Source organism: Pipistrellus kuhlii, unplaced genomic scaffold (assembly GCF_014108245.1).
Source record: "Pipistrellus kuhlii isolate mPipKuh1 unplaced genomic scaffold, mPipKuh1.p scaffold_m20_p_3, whole genome shotgun sequence".
Lineage (NCBI taxonomy): Eukaryota > Metazoa > Chordata > Mammalia > Chiroptera > Vespertilionidae > Pipistrellus > Pipistrellus kuhlii.
This window is the reverse complement of record NW_023425529.1, coordinates 71,081,047-71,102,099: the sequence shown is the minus strand read 5'-3', so window position 1 is coordinate 71,102,099 and position 21,053 is coordinate 71,081,047. Positions and strand designations below refer to the sequence as shown.

At 37.1% G+C, this 21,053-nt stretch overlaps 1 protein-coding gene across 1 annotated transcript in view; it reads right to left on the bottom strand.

Annotated features, from left to right (window-relative positions):
- LOC118729753 (leucine-rich repeat and IQ domain-containing protein 1) overlaps positions 1 to 21,053 on the bottom strand; it is a 273,234-nt gene that overhangs the window by 168,302 nt on the left and 83,879 nt on the right. Inside the window, exons 9-10 of the mRNA XM_045587773.1 lie at positions 19,652 to 19,804; positions 16,954 to 17,104 (exon numbers count right to left, since the gene is read on the bottom strand). Of these exons, the coding sequence (XP_045443729.1) occupies positions 16,954 to 17,104; positions 19,652 to 19,804 (304 nt within the window). The remainder of the gene's footprint in view (positions 1 to 16,953; positions 17,105 to 19,651; positions 19,805 to 21,053) is intronic.

Below are 21,053 nucleotides of genomic sequence, written 5' to 3'. Positions count from 1 at the left end.
AAATTCTAAGCTTCGGGATACTTTGCTTCACAACAACACATAACTACTACAATAAGTACTCTAGTCTGAAGAAAGCATAAAAAAAAAAAAAAAAGAAAATATATTAAAAATGCTTTGGGTTATGGAAGCAAATTTAAAGAAATGTAATGTTACAACAATTCAAAATTATTAAAACAATAAATACAGGTAAACAAATAGACAAAATATATTAAAACAAATGCAGGAAAACAAATGGACCAACGATATTTAAACAACAGATATCGGTAAACAAATGTGCTAAGATGGACATAACAGACTAATAATTTAGAAACAGACTCAGAAAGCTAAATAAGGCAGAAATAATCACATTGAGAATAAAATATGAAGAAACAAGGCTGACCAGTGCAGCAGTGGTGATGGGAGTCTTTCCTGCCTCAGTTGCAGCACTAAGGATGTCCGACTGCTGGCTTAGGTCTGCTCCCTGTCAACTGGACATCATCTGAGGGCTCCCAGACTGTGAGAGAGCATAGGCCAGACTGAGGGACCCTCCTAAGTACACAAATTTTGTGCTTCAGGCCTCTAGTGTGTGTATGTATGTGTGTGTGTGTGTGTGTGTGTGTGTGTATCCAAAGTTTTCCAGAATTGAGAAAACAATTTAATCTTTAGTTTGAAAAATAAATTACATTCCAAGACAAATTTTAAATTTGTGTGGATTTGTTATTTGTTGACAATAAGATGTTTCTTGGGTGAGTTATTGATCAAAGATAAAGAAAATGTTTTTCAGAAATATAGACACGAATCAGTTATGAAGAGAGTTTACCACAGCAAAATATAATCTATACTAATAAAGTTAGTATATCAGTTTACCACAGCAAAATATAACCTATACTAATAAAGAGCTAATGTGCTAATGATGGGGATGCCGTAATGGGTAAAATTAAGACCATTAGCATATTAGCTGGGGCATTGCTCCAAAGACGGGTTGGAAGTGGGGAGGTGCCCAGAGGAGGCAGGACCAGCCCGAGGCAACTCAAGGGCCTGAGGGCGGGCCTTGAAGCAGCCAGAGAAGGCCAGAGGGTTTGGGGGCTCGGCAAGGCATGCTGGAACTCTGTGTGGACAGGTTCGGGTGTCAAGGCAGGGTTGCAGGTGGGTGGGCGGTGCCATGTGATTTCACTTGCTGGGCTCCTAGTATTATATATTCAATGAAGCAATGTTTACAAAGTACTAAGTAAAAGTGTGACCTAAAAATAGAATGCATAAATATATTCTTATTTAAGTATGAAGGCAATGATAGGTATTCTCAAATGTGTACAAATTGAGGGAAGATAGCATCCATTGGTTCATTTTAAAAAAATTCAATTTTTCTTTCTTAGCCATCTAAGATTGATATTTAGCCTGCCTGTGTACCACCAACTTGAACCTTTCAATAGTCCCAAGAAAACATCCAGAGTGATGCAGGCAAAAACAAATGTAAAAAAATATGAATATAATTATAAGATTGTAATAGGATTATGGAATATAAAGGGAATCTCTCTCTCTCTCTCTCTCTCTCTCTCTCTCTCTCTCTATATATATATATATATATATATATGCTCAGAATTTTTCAACACTGTATAGAGATGCCAATCCACAGACTTAAGAGACATGATAGATTTAAGCAGAATGAATTCTAACATGACCACAAGTAGGAACATCAGTGTAAACTCATGAAAATAATAAACCAAAAGAAAAATTTAAAAAGGGAAAAGAATATTATCTTCCAAGGTCCAACAATTAGGTTATTTCATATCAGCTTGAGCAGGGAAAGCTAGTATAAAATAGAATACATTCACTATGCAAAACATATGCCAACTATTAAGTCTATATCACAAAATATACATATGTACATATACAAATGTGAATGTACTATGTTAAAAACATATTTAACCAAATAAAATCTGAAAAAATTCATCCCGGCAGACCTGCACTTGAAGAAATATGATAAATGAAAGCGGATACAGAGAACAATGGAAGGTTTAAAAACGCAGGTGAATCCAAATGATGACTAATTATAAAAGAATAATATCTTCATTCCAAACACACACACACACACACACACACACACACACACAAGTTGGAAGGAAGTTAATGAAGTTTAAGTGTTCTATGACTTTACTTTGGGGGAAAAGAGGAAAGTACCAAATAAATTTAGATTTGGTAAATCAAGAAGGCATAATGTAATATCTATAGTAAACCAAAAGAATAGTAAAATGATACTATATCACTGGTAATGTAATAGAAATGAAACATTGGATAATTTAAAACGTTAATCAAACCAAAGAGAAAAAACAAGCAAATCAAAAGAATAAGTAGAATCAAATAGTAAGATAATAAATTTAAACTCAGTATCAATAATTGCACTTAATTGTTGAATTATACAATTGATTAATAGGGACTAACTGCTACAAATCAAAGTTAGAATTCATCAGACAGCCTTGTTAAAATAATAATGAAAACAACTAATTTTTGCATTACATAAAAAATACATACAAAAAAAGAATTTGTAAAAATATTATAAGTAAAATAACAGAAAATTATCTATTAAGAAAGTACTATAGCAGTGATTCTCAAAGTGTGGTCCAGAGGAACCTCCCACACCTAGAGATGCTTTTAAAGTTTTTATGGAGTCAAAGCTATTTTCATAATAATTCTGAGACATTATTTACCTTTTTATTCTTAATGTTCAAGAGCACATAGTATAATTTTCCAAAGGCTATATGAGATATGATATAACAACCTGAACAGAGAAGAAACTATGGAAATCCAGTTGTCTTGTGTTAAGCAAAACATTAAAGAAATTTGCAAACCTGTAACAATGGCCCTCCTTTCACTATATCTTTTTATTAAAAAAATATAGTTAAAATTATAAAACTGTTATGAATGCAAAGGCATAAAAGTATTATTTTAAACTTTGAATGAATTAATAAAAACAAAGTTTTCTAATATTTGTCTAATACAGCAAATATTAAAAATATTAATAGATATAACTAACATAAATGAAAGCTGTTTGAGGGAGGCCCTCAATCATTTATAAAAATTTTAAAGGTTCCTATGTCCAAAAGAAATTTAGTTTGATTATATTAGAAATAGAAGACTAAAGCAGAAAGCTTTAATACATGTGAACAGGGACATTTACAAATGATTAAATTGATCAATTTAACAGAAATGTTTAACAGTTATAAATTTGTGTGTGCCAAATTTCATGGCCTCAACAATATTTATAAAGCAAAAATATTGTATATAAGATTAAAGACAAACAATCTACAATCATCAAGGGAGTCATGTACATAATTTTCTCCATGACTATGCTGACATATTCAGTACCCCCATTTAATCAATAGGCAGTATAGTATAATGAAAACTGAATAGGCTCCGAGGCAGGCAATCCTAAATTTCAATAATCATACCTATTTCAAAACTAGTTTTCCTATATAATAAAGACATAATACACAAATTAACCCTCACACCCTCACAAGATGGCTGCCTATCAGGCCGGTAGGGTGGTTAGTGAGAGATGATCAAACGACTAAACAGCAGACTGCATGGGGTGACCAGGACAGTGGAGGGGGGGCATCTAGGGGCATTCAGGATAGCAGGGGGGCAATTGAGGGCTACCAGGCCAGCAAGGGGAGCAGTTGGAGTCTGTTAGGTTGCCGGGATTGGGAGGACAATAAGGAGCAACTAGGCTGGCAAGAGGGTAGTTGGGGGTGACCAGGCCAGCAGGTGGGGGGCAGTTAGAGGCAACCAGGCTGGTGGGGGGTAGTTAGGGGTGATCAGGCAGGCAGGCAGGTGAGTGAGTGATTAAGAGCCAGTGGCCCAGGATTGTGAGAGGGATGTCCGACTGCCAGTTTAGGCCGATCCTCGGCAGTCAGACATACCCCAAAGGGTCCCGAATTGGTGAGGGTGCAGGCTGGGCTAAGGGAACCCCCCCTGTGCACAAATTCCATGCACTGGGCCTCTAGTATTAATAAAAATAACCTGGTTAATTTCTCTGAGTCGTTGTTCCTTAATCTGCGGAGTGGGGTGATTTATGTTATTGGGAGGATTAAAAATATTTTAAAATAGAGCTTGTATAACACTTTCACATGCTGGATACTAGAAATGATAGCTATTATTCTTTCCTGTAACAATTATGTTCATTGAAAAGAAGGAGTTTAAAAACTATGATTGTGACCAAATAAGTGTGTGTGTGTGTGTGTATCCAAAGTTTTCCAGAATTGAGAAAACAATTTAATCTTTAGTTTGAAAAATAAATTACATTGGTCAGAGGGACTTAGCATATAAGAGAATAAACTTGCTTAATGAGATTTGTTAGCAACACAGCAATAAATATAGGGTATTAATACTTACTGAATAAACATCTATATATAACTGAATAAGCAGTAATTTGATCCAGTCCGTGCATTTGGATCAAAAGGGAAAATCGAGATGGGGAGGAAGTTAGAATAAATTACCACCCTCCCTCTTTTAATCTTAGAAATTCTTTGCTATTGAATGAAAAACAAGAACTGAGCAAAATAGACTTATAGCAAGCCTTACCTTAGAATACCATTACTCCTCAACATATCTAAGAAAATTATTTTCTCCCAGTAAAAATTTCTGGTATTTCTTCCATTCCACATCCAAGACAAAACAACAAATGATAGCCAAAAAAACTTTCAAAGGACTTAAATGTAATAAATATAAAGAATTGCTTAAATATTCTTCAATGTATTCTTTATTAGCTCTTTAAAAGTTTTCTAGGTCTCACAAAATAAAACTGAAGCCAAGTGTGTTTATCCGGCAAAGGGCCCTTGCCCATGGCAAAATTAGCATTTGGATATACTTGCTACAAATATCTTTTTTCAAAGAATTCCTCCCACTGAAATGAGCCAATGGCTTCAAAAACATTCCTGCCACAGGAGAGAGAGAGAGAGAGAGAGAGAGAGAGAGAGAGAGAGAGAGAGAGAGAGAGAGAGAGAGAGAGAGAGAGAGAAGAAAAAAACAGAAAAACTCGCTTGTAAGGAACAGCCAAACTACAAATGTTAAATTAGGCTGATGGTTTTCACTAAGTAAGTATTTGGTAAGCATCTATATCCTTAGCTGCTCAATATGTTTGGCAGTCACCTACAAACACGCTGAGGTGGATTTGAGATTTTTAATTTCAATGCAAAAAGTGCTTCAGGATCATACATGTCGCGTGGAAACAAGAATACTGAAACAGGAATCAGCAAACTTGGAGTCCAGCCCCACCTCTGCCAGGAGTTAGATGAAAACTATGTGGGTCTGTTTTTCCATGTGTAAACTAAGCCCAAGCCAAGACTGGCAGATCTGTAAGATCCCTTTCAGCTTTGTATGAGGCATTGTGTTCTGTTTTGAAACTAGAGTATTACTTCAGCTATTCAAGGACTTTTGTGCTTCCATACAAATCTGAAGATTTTTTGGTTCTATTTCTTTAAATGTCATTGGATTATTTTTATTGACTTTAGAGAGAGGAAAGGAGAGAGAAAAAAATAGATTGATATCTTGCCTTCCTTCCACTTCCTGAAAGGGGATTGAACCTGCCAGTATACAGGACCACGCTCCGAACAACTGAGCCATGTTGGCCAGGGCAGAAAAAAATTGTGATTTTGACAGGGATTGTATTAAATATGTCTATTGCTTTGGGTAATATGGACATTTTAACTATTATATTGATTCTTCCAATCCATGACCCTGAGTAACTTTCCATTTCATTGTGTCTTTTTCAATCTCTTCAGTAATGCTTTGTAGTTTTCAGTATGTATAATAGATCCTTCATATGCTTTAAGTTTATTCCTAGATATTTTATTCTTTTTGTTACAATTGCAAAAGGAATCATTTTTCCCCCATTTCTTTCTCTGAAACTTCATCACTAATTTAGGAATGCAGTGGATTTTTATTCATTTAATTTTGTATCCTGCAACTTTACTGTATTTGTTTATTGTTTCTAATTGGTTTTGTGTGTGTGTGTTTTTTTGGTGGAGACTAGGTTTTTCCATACAAAGAGTCATGTTATCTGCAAAAAGTGACATTTTCATTTCTTCATTCCCAATTTGGATGTCTTTTCTTTCCTTCTCTTTTTTGATTGCTTTGGCTAGGACTTCCAGAACTATGTTGAATAAGAGTGGTGAGAGTGAACATCCTGTTTTGTTCCTGATTTTAAAGGGAAAACTTTCACTTTGTCACCATTGAGTATTATATTAGCTGAGGGTTTGGTCTATATGGCCTTTATTACATTGAGGTTCTTCCCTTCTGTGTACATTTTCTTGAGTGTTTTAATCACAAATGGATGTTGTAGGTTATAAAATGCTTTTCTGGATCTATTGAAGAGATTGTGATTTTTATCTTTATTTTACTAATGTGGTGTATCACATTAATCAATTTGCATATGTTGAACCATCCTTTTTCCCTGGAATAAACCCCACTTGATAATGATGTATTATTTTTTAATGTATTTTTGTATTTGCCATGTCAGTACTTTGTTTAGGATAGTTGCGTCTGTAGTTTTCTTTTGGGAATTATCCTTACAAAGTTTTGGTATTAGGATTATGGTGGCCTCATAAAATGTGTTAGGAAGTATTGACACTTTTTTAATTTTTTGAAGAGTTTGAGAAGGATAGGTGTCATCTCTTCTTTGAATGTCTGGTACAATTTGCTAGTGAAGCCATCTGGTAATGGACAAGTAATAAGGGCTGGAGAGTTTATAGAGAAAAAAAAGAACTCTCTTTCACTACTGGTAGGAATGTAGACTGGTACAGTCACTGCAGAAAACAGTATGGAGGTTCCTCCAAAAATAAGAACAAAGCAATCCCTCACATGGGTATCTACCAGAAAAATTTGAAAACATTTATTCACAAAGATATATGCATCCCTATGTTCACTGCAGCATTATTCATGGTGGCCAAGACATGGAAATGACCAGTGTTCTTTGACAGATGGCTGAATAAAGAAGATATACATATATACAAAGAAATACTACTCATCCATAAGAAAAGATGAAATACTGCCATTTGCGACAACATGGATAGATCTTGAAAATATCAGAACACAAAACAAAACTAAGAACCATATGATTTCACTCATATCTATATATGTAAAACCCTAATATGCAAATAGGCCAAATGGTGGAACAATCAAACAACTAAACAATGTGTACTGACCATCAGGAGTGAGTGTCAGCTGTGGTGGGATGGTGGAGCAGGTGAGCAGGGGATGCGCCGGAACAAGACGGGACATCAGTTGCTGTCATCAGGGCCAGCCGCTGGTGGTTACTGAAAATTCTTTGCTCCCACATACAGCGCTCATAGCTGATGCCAGCTCTGGAGCCACTGCTTGCACCCGCTGCTGGTACCCAGTGCCAGTCCCAATTGCTCAGCACAATCAGCAGGTGTGAGTGGTGGTTGCCAGCCCTGATCACCCCTCAGGGCTTCTCTACCTCCCCTGCTCCTGAGGGGCAGCAGCCATCGCTTGCACCCACTGACAGTTCCAGCCCCAATTGGTTTGCACTGTCAACAGTTGTGAGTGGGGCCAGCGTCATTGGCGCATGAGAGTGGCCACAGACAGGGAACTGGGGACGCAGAGGGAGTGGCCGGGCGGGGCACAGAGGATGGGCCAAGACCCGACCCCATGCCCTCAGCAGCCTCATGGCGCACAGTTCCTTTCAAGGTGTACAAATTCATGCACTGGGCCCCTAGTATGGGATCTAAAACTGAAACTCACAGACACAGACAACAGCATGGTAGTAACCAGAAGCAAGGAGGTTTAAAGGTAGTAAACAGTAAAAGAAGCCAAATGTTGGTGACAAACAATGATTTAACCCAGGGTGCTGAGCACACAATGCAATACACAGATCATGTACCATAGAAATTTACACTTGAAGACTATATAATTGTATTAACCAAAGTTACCTCAATAAATATAATTTAAAAAATAAAATAAAAAATCTAAAAAGCCAGCACCATCTAGTGGAATACAAAGGATTCACTAAATATGTAACAAAGGACATTTCTACAAGCAAAATATCCAGAGCTTTATTTTATTTTTTTAGCATAATAAAAGTATTTTATTATTATATTTAATACAATCCAAAATTACTTTAGAATTTTACACAATGTGCAGAGAAATAACACCATTGAGGAGTGTGTGTGATAAAAATTTAGCACTAGCAAAATAAAACCTGCTTCTCCTTTAGATCTAACCATATGTCTTTTTATTTTATTTCTTTATTGATTATGGTGTCACATAATTGTCCTCATCCCCCATTACCATCTCAAACTCCTTCCCATATATGCCCACCCCCTGTTGTCCATGACCTCTGGTTAGGCTCATATGCATGCACACAAGTCCTTTGGTTGATCTCTTCCCTTTGCCCCCACCCTTCCTACCTTCCCTCTGAGGCCTGACAGTCTGATCACATGGTCTAACGCATCTATGGGGAAAAATGAACAACATAAATTGATTAACAGAAACAGACCTGGAGACAGGGAAGCAGAGATCAGACTGTCCAGAGCTTTATTTTACCTCACTATTTTTCTAAAGTTCCAGAGACATTTGGTAGCAAGATTTAACTCAGGCATATTTTCCTATGAGCCATGATATAGCAATGAAGCTATATGAAAATGCTGAATTATCAATACTAGTGTCACTTTTCCATAAAGTGATATGATGTGAAAATAAGACAGTAGAGAAAAAAACAAAACAAAGAAAGAAAAAAAAAAAAAAACAAAACAAAAAACTTCTTAATAGCTCTATTAATTTACAATATTTTCTAGGAAGATTATTACTTGAAATTTATAAATGAACAAGTTAATTGCTCACATCAAAGAAACATTTATTCCAGATTAAAGATTTCCTAAAATAGCTGATCAGAAAGAAACTTTATAGATGAGAAAATAAAAGTAATTATTTTCTTTTACATATTAAAATCATACTTATTTTTATGTTTTCCAATATTCAATCAATGAAGTATAGCAGTTTACCCCTAATCTCTTTCTCTATATATAAATATTTATCACTAGGATAACGCTGGTGAAAATCAGGATCTTTAATAGTTTTGTTTATTGCTGCATCCTCAGCAATATTCCAGTGCTATGTTCTGAATACTTAATAAATTTGCTCATTAGTAAATTCATTAATGAATAAAGCTCTAAATCATTACATTTTTTTCAGCATAAAGAATTGTACTACAATGTAACAAAAAAGTAAAAATCTTAAATATTAAATGTATATTTATTAGAGAGGCAGTATTTTGATGCAATTAAAAAATTAGATACTAAGGTAGATGGCTGAGTTTCAAATACTGACTTTATCATTTATTAACTGTGTGATCTTAAACAAAATACTGAACCTCTCTGTGCTTCAGTTATCTTACCTGGAAAAAAAAATTAACAATATCTAACTCATAGCAATATATGGAAATCAAATGAATTAATCCTATATAACCCTATATAATAAAAGAATAATATGCAAATTGACCAAATGGCGAAATGACCAGTCACTATGATGTGCACTGATCACCAGGGGCAGACACTCAATGTAGGAGCTGCCCCCTGGTGGTCAGTGTGCTCCTACTGGAGGAGCACCACTCAGCCAGAAGCCTGATTCATGGCTGGTGAGCGCAGGAGCGGTGGCAGGAGCTTCTCCCGCCTCCACTGCAGCACTAAGCCATCAGTCAGGCATCCCTGAGGGCTCCCAGGGACTGTGAGAGGACCCGGGCCGGGCTGAGGAACCTCCCCCCGGCCAGTGCATGAATTTTGTGTACCAGGCCTCTAGTATAGCATAAAATAATGCCAAGTGATAAAAAATAATCTATTACTGTATTTATTATTTTGTTGTATTTCTGTAAAAATTTATAAAACAATTTTGTCATTATGCATAATTTAAAAAAATTAATTTAGTTTCAAACATTTCTTCTAGAAAGTCAATAAAATTTGACATAAAAATGAGAGGAACAAAGAAAACTTGATTATAAATTCTACATCTCCTATTTTTCATTTGCTTTGTTCTATTTATTAAAATATATATGTAAAAATACTAACTCAAGCCAAAACCAGTTTCACTCAGTGGACAGAGCGTTGGTCTCTGGACTGAAAGGTCTCAGATTTGATTCCAGTCAAGGGCATGTTCATTAGTTGCAGGCACATCCCCAGGAGGGATGTGCAGGAGGCAACTGTTCGATGTTTCTAACTTTCTATCCTCTCCCTTCCCCTCTGTAAAAAGTCAATAAAATATATTTTAAAAAAAATACTAACTCAAAATATAAAAGGTTTCCCACAGAGATTTTGTGAACTTTAATAATCACTGTTATAGCATCCATTCAATGAATAATTTTCCACATTATTTGCACAAAACAAAATGCTTTACCAAAGAAAGCATGATATATAATAATGATATGACAAATCTTAACTCTTAAACTGAAATCCACCCAAATTAACTGAGTTATAAAAGATAGTCATGTAACTCAAAGAAAAATCATAAAATATTTTATATTAATAAAACAGCATAATAAAATAGCTTGTTTGAGTAAAATAATTCATCTTTAATATCATCAACCTAGTGAACTTAATTAAATTAAATTAATTATTTTGTGCATTAAGTAAAAATATTCTACTATCAAAACTTGCTCTCAATATATAACCAATCATAGGATATTACAGAAAAATGTACATGGTATTCTTTAAATTACTTCAAAACTTATATGACCCTATATATATCCTAATGTAATAGTTTATTTTTTACTAAATTTGGCTAGAAAATAATTCATATATATATATATGTGTGTGTGTGTGTGTGTGTGTGTGTGTGTGTGTGTGATTTATTATATAGGATTATAACTAAAATATAAATTAAAATGTTATATATTTTAGTTATAATCCTATATAATAAAAAGCTAATATGCTAAGTGTCTGGTCATCCATTCAACCAATCAAAGCATAATATGCTAATGATATGCTAAGGCCGCTCAACTGCTCACTATGAAGTGCACTAGGGGGCAGATGTTCTGATCAGTAAGTTAGTTTGCTGCTGGGATCCAGCTGATTGGGACTGAGCAAGATGGGCCAGACATGACCTGGAGTCCTCCAGCAACCTCTCCCCAGCTGGCCAACCTCCCACATCCCTCCCCAGCCCAGATCATGCACTGGTGGGGTCCCTCAGCCTGACTTGTGCCCTCTAGCAATCTGGGACCCCTCAGAGGATGTCAGAGAGCTGTTCTTGACCCAATTCTATAGGCCAGACCAAAAGGCCCCGCTGGTGCATGAATTTGTGCACCAGACTTCTAGTTAATAAAATGATTAAAACCAACTCTTTTCAAAGCTACAGCACACTCAATTTGTTTAAACATTAAAGGTAATAATAAAAATATATTAACTATGTAATATTAATTTAGAAAATTAAATTTTAAATTACCTTTTAAAAATGTATCTTTATTTTTGAAAGTATTATAGATGTCCCCCTTTTGTTCCCCAATGACCCCCTCCCTCTCCCACACTCTTCCCCAGGCATTCAAAAAGTAAATTTCATAGTATGTTTCTATTTCTATAAACAGTTTAATTAGAATGGAAAATTCTCAGCGTGAATAATTTCCAATAATTGTCTTAAATAAATTGATACAGTAGCTATTCTCATTCACTTAAATGTAAAAAAGGGCAAATGAAAATATTCATTATTTTTTTATCATAAAAAATATAAATAGCACTAATATTACATGTCAAATACTGCAATAACTACAGCTTAGGAAGAATTAGAAACAAATTAAACTTGAAACTACAGATATAAAATATCTGGTATTGCTTCCAATGTTATTTCACCTACATAAGAAATATAGCATAGGTTGGTAATTTATAAACACAAATCTATCTTTGTGCGCCTTCGTAAGAGTTTTCAGCATCAATTTATCATTGAAAGACAAAATCTATGCTTTTCACTTAGCTTAACCAGAATTTCTATAAGCAGTTTCTGAAGATGAAAAACAGATTCCAACTGGTTTTCAGAAAACCTACTTTCTCAGGTATACTCTCCTCACACTCAATAAATAGTGTTTTCATTGTATCCAACAGACAGCAAAAATGTCTTTTACCTTGTTTGCTCTATACTACATACAGATACCTCAGGTACATCAATTAATACGATGGCAGTTTTCACATAAATCTTGCAGATACCCTACCCCAGGAAATCCACTGCCTACAAAAAATCCCCTACAGCACTGCTGGCAATGAAAGTAAAGTGAATGAGAGTTCAAGCATTTCTTCTTACAAACAGCCTTTCAATTTTTTTTAAGCGTGTTTGCACTGAGTGCCAATACAGTAACATACATCTCAATGCACTTGTCTTCATTCCAACAAAAACAACAAAATATCCCTATATGTATATTACATTGAAATTTTAAAATAAAAATTCTGTATCAAAAGTATCAGTATTTCCATATGGAGAAGTCATGAGTAGTCCTAAAGTAGGCAACACAGACGCACAGGAAAATGAACAAATTAAACTACATTATACTATTTTCAAAGGTTTTTTTTTTGAAGCATTTGTAAAACAAAAGCTTCCTTTGTGCTAACAACTATATTTTCCTCATGTTTAAAATAAATGGGATATGATTGTGACTGCCTAGATCCAACTGTCTCCATACCTCCTCCAGATTTTCATAAAGAGCAAAAAGAAATAAAAGTACCTACAAATTACCCTTCCCATTTAAATGGGAAATAAAGAAATTACAAGCTGATTTTTTTTTTCTAAATGGGGCAATAAGTAAGTATCCAGGGCCAACACGTTCTAGGCTGAATCCACAGAGGGAATCCTAGGGAAACAGAATGGATAAGTAAGAAATGAGGTGCCCTATTGGTGGAAGAACCCATGTATTATCAACAGACCTCCCATCGGTAAGAGACAGCATTAACCTGAGTGCCATGGCAGAACTGAGACCAATTATGTAAATTAAGCTACAATAATAAATGTAAATGACCATGGTCTATATGTGAGGGGGAAACATTTAAGCTTGGATCAAAATCTAAAACACAAATCTATGCTGTATACAAAGACACACCTAAAACGCAGTGATTCAGAAAAATTAAAGAAAGTTGTTTTTTAAGTTGCCAAAAAGGTAAATATGAACATAAAGAAGCTGTTAGACAAGACAGAATTTAATCTCAGAAAGCAACAGAGAGACAAAAAATAAGGAACATAAATTTCTAGGCTAAAATTCACAGTGAAGATAACTCAGTTAAGAAGATCTATGAACAGCATGGAGCAACATTCGTTAAGCAGAAACCAAATGATACAAAAAAAGATATGCTAATAAGCAACAGACATGTTTAAGCTACTCAGCTCCTATAGCCCAAGGTAGATGAAGTAGATAAAAATACCTAAAACAAATGATCAAGGTAGAGCTATGTTGAAATAAAAATAAATAACTTCCTTTTCAAGTTTACATGAAATATTCCTAAAAATTGACCACAATTAGAAAAACCACAGTAAGTTCCAAGAAGTACGAATAGCATAAAAATATTCTCTGACTATATGCAATAAAACTAGAAAAAAAATAAAGTAAAAGTCCTTTTTTTCTGCAAATTTAAAATCTTAGCTAAAAGATAAAATTATAGAACTGATGAAAATACCTCTATATCAGAAGTTATGCATTAAGTAGTACTCAGAGGAAAATCTATAGATTTCAATGTTCATGTTAATAACATTGAAAAAGATAAATTAAATATTCAAATAAAAAAAGAACAACATAAATTGGTATTAGCATGCATTAGTGATAGGAATACAAATTATACAACCCATATAAAATGCATCTTTCACTGTCTTCCTAAATCACAGGTGTCCTCTGCCCCAACAATATATAGTGTGGGAAATTAACAAAAATATATCTGATAAAGTGTGAAATGATATAGGTGCAAGGGAAGTCATTATGGCAATGTAGAAAAATGGAAACCATTCAATGTCCATTAACCAAGGACTGTTGCAATACACTCTGATACATCTACAAATTAAATACTATAAAGCCATATGGCTTGTTAAGTGAAAAAAGCAAGAAAGGCACAGTACTTAAAGTATTCTATATTTGAGAAAGAAAAGATTTGCATATATAAGTATATTTTTATATATCTGAAAATGCATATTTATGTATGCATACATATATACATATACTTTTTAAATACATATGTTACTATATTAATACATATATATGTTAAGTAAATGTATATACAAAATCATCTATAACAATAAAAGCATAATATGCAAATACTGAACAACCAAACAGCAGAAGGACCATCCACACAACCTTCTGGGCGACCACACTATTACACACACTGGCACCAGGCCAGGGAAGGCAGGTGCAATGCAATTGGCCCAGGCCAGCCTCTTCCGGGCAATTGATGGGAGGGCTCCACGATCAATTGGCCCAAAGATGGAGGCCCTGCCACTGGCCAGTGAGGCGATTGATGGGGGCGGGGGGGGGGCTCTGCAATCACTTCAAAGAGGGAGGCCCAGGCTACCTAGCTGGGAGTGCTACGGTGGGTGGGCCTCCCTCTACATGGTGATCCATCTGGGGGCCCCACAATTGGTCCCCTCACAGATGGAGGCCCAGGCCACCAGCCAGTGATGCTGTGGTGGTGTGCGGTGCCTTCCAGCAATCGCACCCATGCCTGTCCCCGCAGAGGGAGGTGACTGGTGGCAGGGGAAGTGGGAGGCAGCACCGCAGGTATGGCAAGCAGTGGCAGCAGTGGGGGCGGGGCCAGCTGCTGTCAACCAGGGGAAAGAAAGCCCCAATAGGCCCTGATCATTGGCCAGGCCAAGGGACCTTACGTGAGGGGGTCCCAGATTGTGAGAGGGCATGGGCAGGGCTAAGGGACATACACCCCCTTCATACACCCCGAATTTCATGCACCAGGTTTCTAGTCTATATATAAAAATAGATGAGAGAAGAGTGAAAAAGACAGGCATGTAAGCAAAATCTCTTTGAGTATGCCTTTTTAAAATGCAGTTTCAGCCCAGCCAGTGTGGCTAGTGGTTGAGCATCGACTCATGCAATGAAGAAGCCACAGATTGGATTCCTGGTCAGGGCACATACCCAGGTTGTGGGTTGCCGCTTGATTCCCCAGTAGGGATTGTGCAGGAGGCAATCAATCAATGATGCTCTCTCATCAATGATGTTTCTATCTCTCTCTCCCTCCCTCTCTCTTCCTCTCTGAAGTCAATAAAAATTTATTTTAAAAAATTCAGTTTCTCTTTGTAAACATACTGTATAACATATCAAAAATAATACTGAATCAAATGGGAAAAAATAACTAGTTATATTTTAAATTCATGACATAATCACTAAGATAAAAAAAAAAAACTTCAGGTTTCACTTTGGGGAACAAAGCCCAAGGTCGAAAGGAAATGCATCCTCTCGCAGTCCAAGACCCTCGGGGGGTGTCGGACTGCGGGTTTCAGCCCTGTCCCTGCAGGCCAGCCCAGCCTGCAGGAATCGGGCTTAAACCAGCAGTCCCACAGCCCGAGGGATGTAGTATGTGCACGAAGCAGCAGGTGGCCAGGAAGGAGTCCGAACCCAGGCTGGGTGCCCCTGCTGCTCCCGCTCATCCTGAACCCACTGTGTCTGCCATTGCCTCCGCTTGGTAGCCCTGCCAGAGGCTGGAGAGGCTTGTGCTGCTACAGCTGTGCTTGCCAGCCATGAACCTGGCAGCTAGCACCTGCTGGTCAGCTGAGCAGTGCTACTGCTGTGGGAGTGCACTGACCACCAGGGGGCAGCTTCTGCATTGAGCGTCTGCACCTTGGTGGTCCCTGCACATCATAGCGACCAGTTAACCAATCATCCAGTCATTTAGTTTTTTATATATACTACTAGAGACCTGGTGTACAAAATGTGTGCACTCACAGGGGCGGGGGTTCCTTAGCCTGGCCTGTGCCCTCTCACAGTCCAGTAGCCATCGGGGGATGTCCAAGTGCTGCCTTAGGCCTGCTGCACTTGCCAGCCATGAGCCCCACTTCTGGCTCTTGCGTTGAGCATCTGCCCCTTGGTGGTCAGTGTGCGTCATAGTGACCGGTTGTTCTGTTGTTTGGTTGATTTGCATATTAGCCTTTTATTATATAGAATAGATTATCACACTGGAAACATATAGAAGTAAGTTGAATTTCATTTGGTAGAATAGAGAAGTTGAGTAGTAACAAGTAAAGCAACAACAGAATGCTCCAAAACTTGACAGCAGAATTTAAGAGATATGAGGTGAGGATAGAAGTGAATGGCAAGAGGAATAACTTGACATAAAACAGGTGATAAATGACGGAGTAAGGTACCAGAGGAACTGACCAGTATACTTATAGAATTAGAAGGACTGGCTTTAAACAAACAAAAAAAAGTTTTGTTCCTGAATTAAACGGATTATAAAGTATGAAGGTGGAAACAGATACAAATATATAGGTATATAGATATACAAATGGAGGGATGTAGAAGATTAGGAAGATGAATTATTTCTTGTAGGCTGTATTTGTAGCCTTAGCTAAAGAATAAAAGATTAGTACAAGTGATGCATGTGGGCAAGCAAAGGAGTGATGAAAGGGTTTATCACGAATTACTCTGGCTGTTCCCACCAGAAAGCATAGGATCCATAAGAAATGATGGCATCAACCTGGGGTTCTATATTCCCCATTAGAACTCAGATCAATACTGGTTGTAAGGAAAGGAACAGGAAGGTGCATATTCTAACAGCAAGAACTACTAACAATTACCCATTCATTAGTGGTGGGAGCATATTTCTTTTATAAAACTTAAGAATTATTTTATTTCCTTAGTAACTAAGGATAAAAGGTTAAATAAGTGTGGCATGAATATAATAGACAAATAATGGATGGTGGCCTATTCATTAATATGAATAAATGAAAAAAACATTATCATGAGAAATAAATGTCTGTATATTAAAATTCCATTGTTCTCACCAATTCGAGTGATTTTATTATGTGAAAGTTCAAGATCTTGGATATTAGTGCAGCCATCCAAACCATGCAAAGAAGTTAGTTTATTTTTATTTAGAAGAACAACACAGAGATTTTCCAAATTTTCACAGTCGATAGTCTCAATATTATTTTCCTAAGACAAAAAACAAATGTAATTAGTTTTGTTTCAATGGTTACAAAAAAAAAAAAATTAAAAAAAAAAAAAATTAAAGCTTGCAAAAAAATGATATAATCTCCAAATGAATATCTAATTATCTAACTTAGGATAACCATGCAAAATGTTATACTATCTACATGAAAATATAGAATCTATCTATATAAAACCCTAATTTGCAAAACCTACCGAACTGCAGAACAACCGAACAACCAGTCGTTATGATGTGTACTGACCACCAGGGGGAATGTTTGAAACATGGCGGGCCTCAGCAGCAGGTGGCAGAGCACAGAACATTGGCTGCAGTGGGATGGTGGAGCAGGTGAGTGGGGGGCACCAGACCAAGGCGGGGTGCCAATCACTATCAGCGGGGCAAACCTCTGGTGGGTTCTGAAAATTCTTTACTCCCATGTGCCATGGTCCTGCCCAGGGCTCGCACCTGCTGCTGGCACTCACCAGAACCATCGCTCACACCATCAGCAGGTGCAATCAGCTGCTGGTCCCAATTGCTCCTGAGGGCTTCTTCACCTCCCCCTGCTCCTGAAGGCGATCGGGGAAGCAGCAGCTGCTCACACCCACTGATGGCACCGGCCCTACTTGCACCCACTGTTGGCGCCAGCCCCAATCACTCCGCACCATTAGCAGTGCCATCAGTGCATGGGAGCAGCAGCAGCGGGAACAGGGCTGCCAGCGGACAGGGGACAGGGGACAGAGCGAGAGGAGCCAGGCAGGGGCACAGAGGATGGGCCGGGCAGTTGCGGGGAGATCAGATTGGTGGGGAGGGCAGATGGCTGGGGGAAGGGAGGCCCTGGCCAGCAACTGGCAGCCACTAGGGACCCTACCCATGCATAAATTTTACGCACTGGATCTGTAGTAATCTAATAAATAATTAACTAATTTTGTATTTATTAATATAATCTTTTAAAATACTGAAAATACAGAGAATCATCCTATATATTGAATAATAAAAGGATAACATGTAAATTGACCCTAATTATGGAATGACCCAGAACAACCGATCACTATGTTGCACACTGACCACCAGGGGGCAGACCCTCAATGCAGGAGCTTCCCCCTGGTGGCAAGTACACGCCCATAGGGAGAGTTCTCTGCTCAGCTATAAGCTGGGCTGGTGGCTGCAAGCACAGCAGCAGTGGCAGGAACCTCTCCCATCTCTGCGGCAGTGCTAAGGATGTCTAATTGTGGCTTAGGCCTGCTCCTCCTGGGAAGCAGGCTTAAGCTGTCAGTCGGACATCCTCTGAGGGCTCCCAGACTACCAGAGGGATGTTAGCCTAGGCCTGTGGACATCCCCCGAGAAGTCCCGTACTGCAAGGGGGCTCAGGCTGGGCTGATGGCAGCCCCCACACACACCCCCACCCCGCCCCAGTGCACAAATTTTCATGCACCAGGTCTTTAGTATAACAAGATATTTCAATTTAAATAAACAATAATTAACATTTGGTCCTATATAAAACTGTTTTTTTTTAAAAAAAAAAAACACACTGAAATAATTTAAATCTCCCCCCACCTTCCCTCCTCAGCTCCTCCATCTCCCAAGAACACTAATATCACGAACTAAGTATAGATCTCATGTATAGGTTTATATTTTTACTATACATATACATCTCTTCAATGCAGATATATTGGTCTCAGGGTCAAGGTCAAGGATGCATCAGCAACATCTCTCTTTTAAGACCTCAGAAAGATAAACGGACTTTTATGAATAGACCATAGCAACTCTCTCACAAATATTTATGAGGATAGCCTTTGTCTAATGGAGTGAACTTAATGAGAAGCAGAGAAAGCCCACAATGTTTTAAAAGAAAATCATATTGGTGAAAGTACCACCAGTTTGAACTGAAAAGAATATAATTCAAAATGAAAAGAAGCTTTCAGGTGCCCCACCTTCTATAGGAAAGAAACTGGTTGAGAAAAAATTATCAGCTGCAAAATAGCACACTTCTTGAGGACAAGTAAGTATGCACTGAGGATGTACTCAAAAGCCCAGTGCACAGAATCAAGAGTCATAGAAAAGCATTACCGTGGAGCCAACCTGTATCCTTATTAAGGAATTGATAACTTCCCAAGGTAAAAATCATAAGCAGAAGTCATTTTAGACATTACAGTCCCAGCCACAAATTACATATGAGACCCAGTAAACACTATGAAGCAAAAAAAAAAAAAAAAAAAAAATACTCAGACAATCCTGCCTCAATCCATGGTCCCCAAACCATGAACAAACAAAATGGTTATTATTTTAATTTGCTAAGTAATGTGGCCATTTTTGATATAGCAAAAAATAACAAGATCATCCACACACAGAGATAAGCAATTCCCAGGTCATACTGCCTAATCATTTTCCCTCTATGGCTCTCAGAAATGTTGGCCCTTGATCTCTTTACAACATGAGTTACATGGTATTTTAGTAAATGTTGCTTTTTATTTCAAAATAGTCATTTTGGAAATGTAAAGATGAATTCATTTTATATTTTATTTCAAGATAAATAATGAGAATAGAGGACATACCTGTACATCAATGTACTTCAGTGTTTTACAGTTATTCAGGCCGTGCAAAGAATTTAATCCACAGCGTCGAAGAGATAGAAACTGAAGATTGGTACACTCTGCCAGTGTGGAAAGACTACAACCTGGCAAATCTTGAAATGTTACTCTTGTAACCTAGAAATTAAAAAAAATTAGAGTGCATAACATTATCTAACAGTAACAATCTCTGAGACCTCTATTTGAGCAGATCATCTCCACCTGGATCTGACTTAAATGAGATGATTCTGCACTTCAAGTCTGAGCCTGAGGCCACACATTGATGAGACTTTGGGGACTTTGAGACCTGAACCATGGGATACAAACAACATTCTATTACACATCTTCTGTATTATAAAGATATGAATTATTCCTTACTATTGACTAATGTAATATATCCAACCATCTAGTATCTGTGGGGGGAAAAAGTCATGAATAATATTTTTTCTATATTTTTCAAATATTTGAAGACCATGCATTTATAATATTTCATATTACCAAGTTATTACTATAGACTCATTACTTCATAAGGCTTTTTTCTTAAGGAACTCTCTTTCTGGCTACAAAAAGAAATCAATATCAAAGTATTCAACTTTATATATATTAAGGGCTACATTTATCGTCCTTCAAGAATATATCAGATAAAAATATTTTTTTTATTATGAAAATTCACTGCACTTTTTAAACTCAAGATTTCTCACCTAAGTTAAAGGGCAGATGAATCCTATATAATAAAGAGATAATATGCAAAATTGACCAGCACACCCTCGCACAAGATGGCCCCCCCATGTGGTCACAAGATGGCCACCACAAGATGGTTGGCAGAGGAGGGCAGTTGGCAGCAATCAGGCCAGCAGGGGAACACTTAGGCATCGATCAGGCTGGCAGGGGAGTAGTTACGGGGTGATCAGACTGGCAGGCAAAAGTGGTTAGGGGCAATCAGGAAGACAGACAAGTGAGCAGCTGTGACCCAGCAGTCCTGGATTGTGAGAGGGATGTCCCACTGCCCCAAATGTCCCAGTTTGGAGAAGGTACAGACTGGGCTGAGTGACACCCCCTCCCCCATGCACAGATTTTGTGCACCAGGCCTCTAGTAACTATATAAAAATTAAATTATAGTAAGAAAACTTCCATATTGTCACATCAACAATCCTAAAACCAGGTTTCTCACATGGTGAAAAACAATTTAAAAATTATTAGCTTTATAAGAAGAGTCTAGTAATATAATCAAAAGAAAAATTCAAAATTGTTCAGTTGAAATTGAAAGCATTATTGCATCAGAAAAAACTGGAAAAGTATAAAATTTTAAGTTTGATAACTTTTCTTAATATTGAAATTTTTTTGTGCATGATATTAAACTAAAAGTTTGTAATTTACATATTTACAT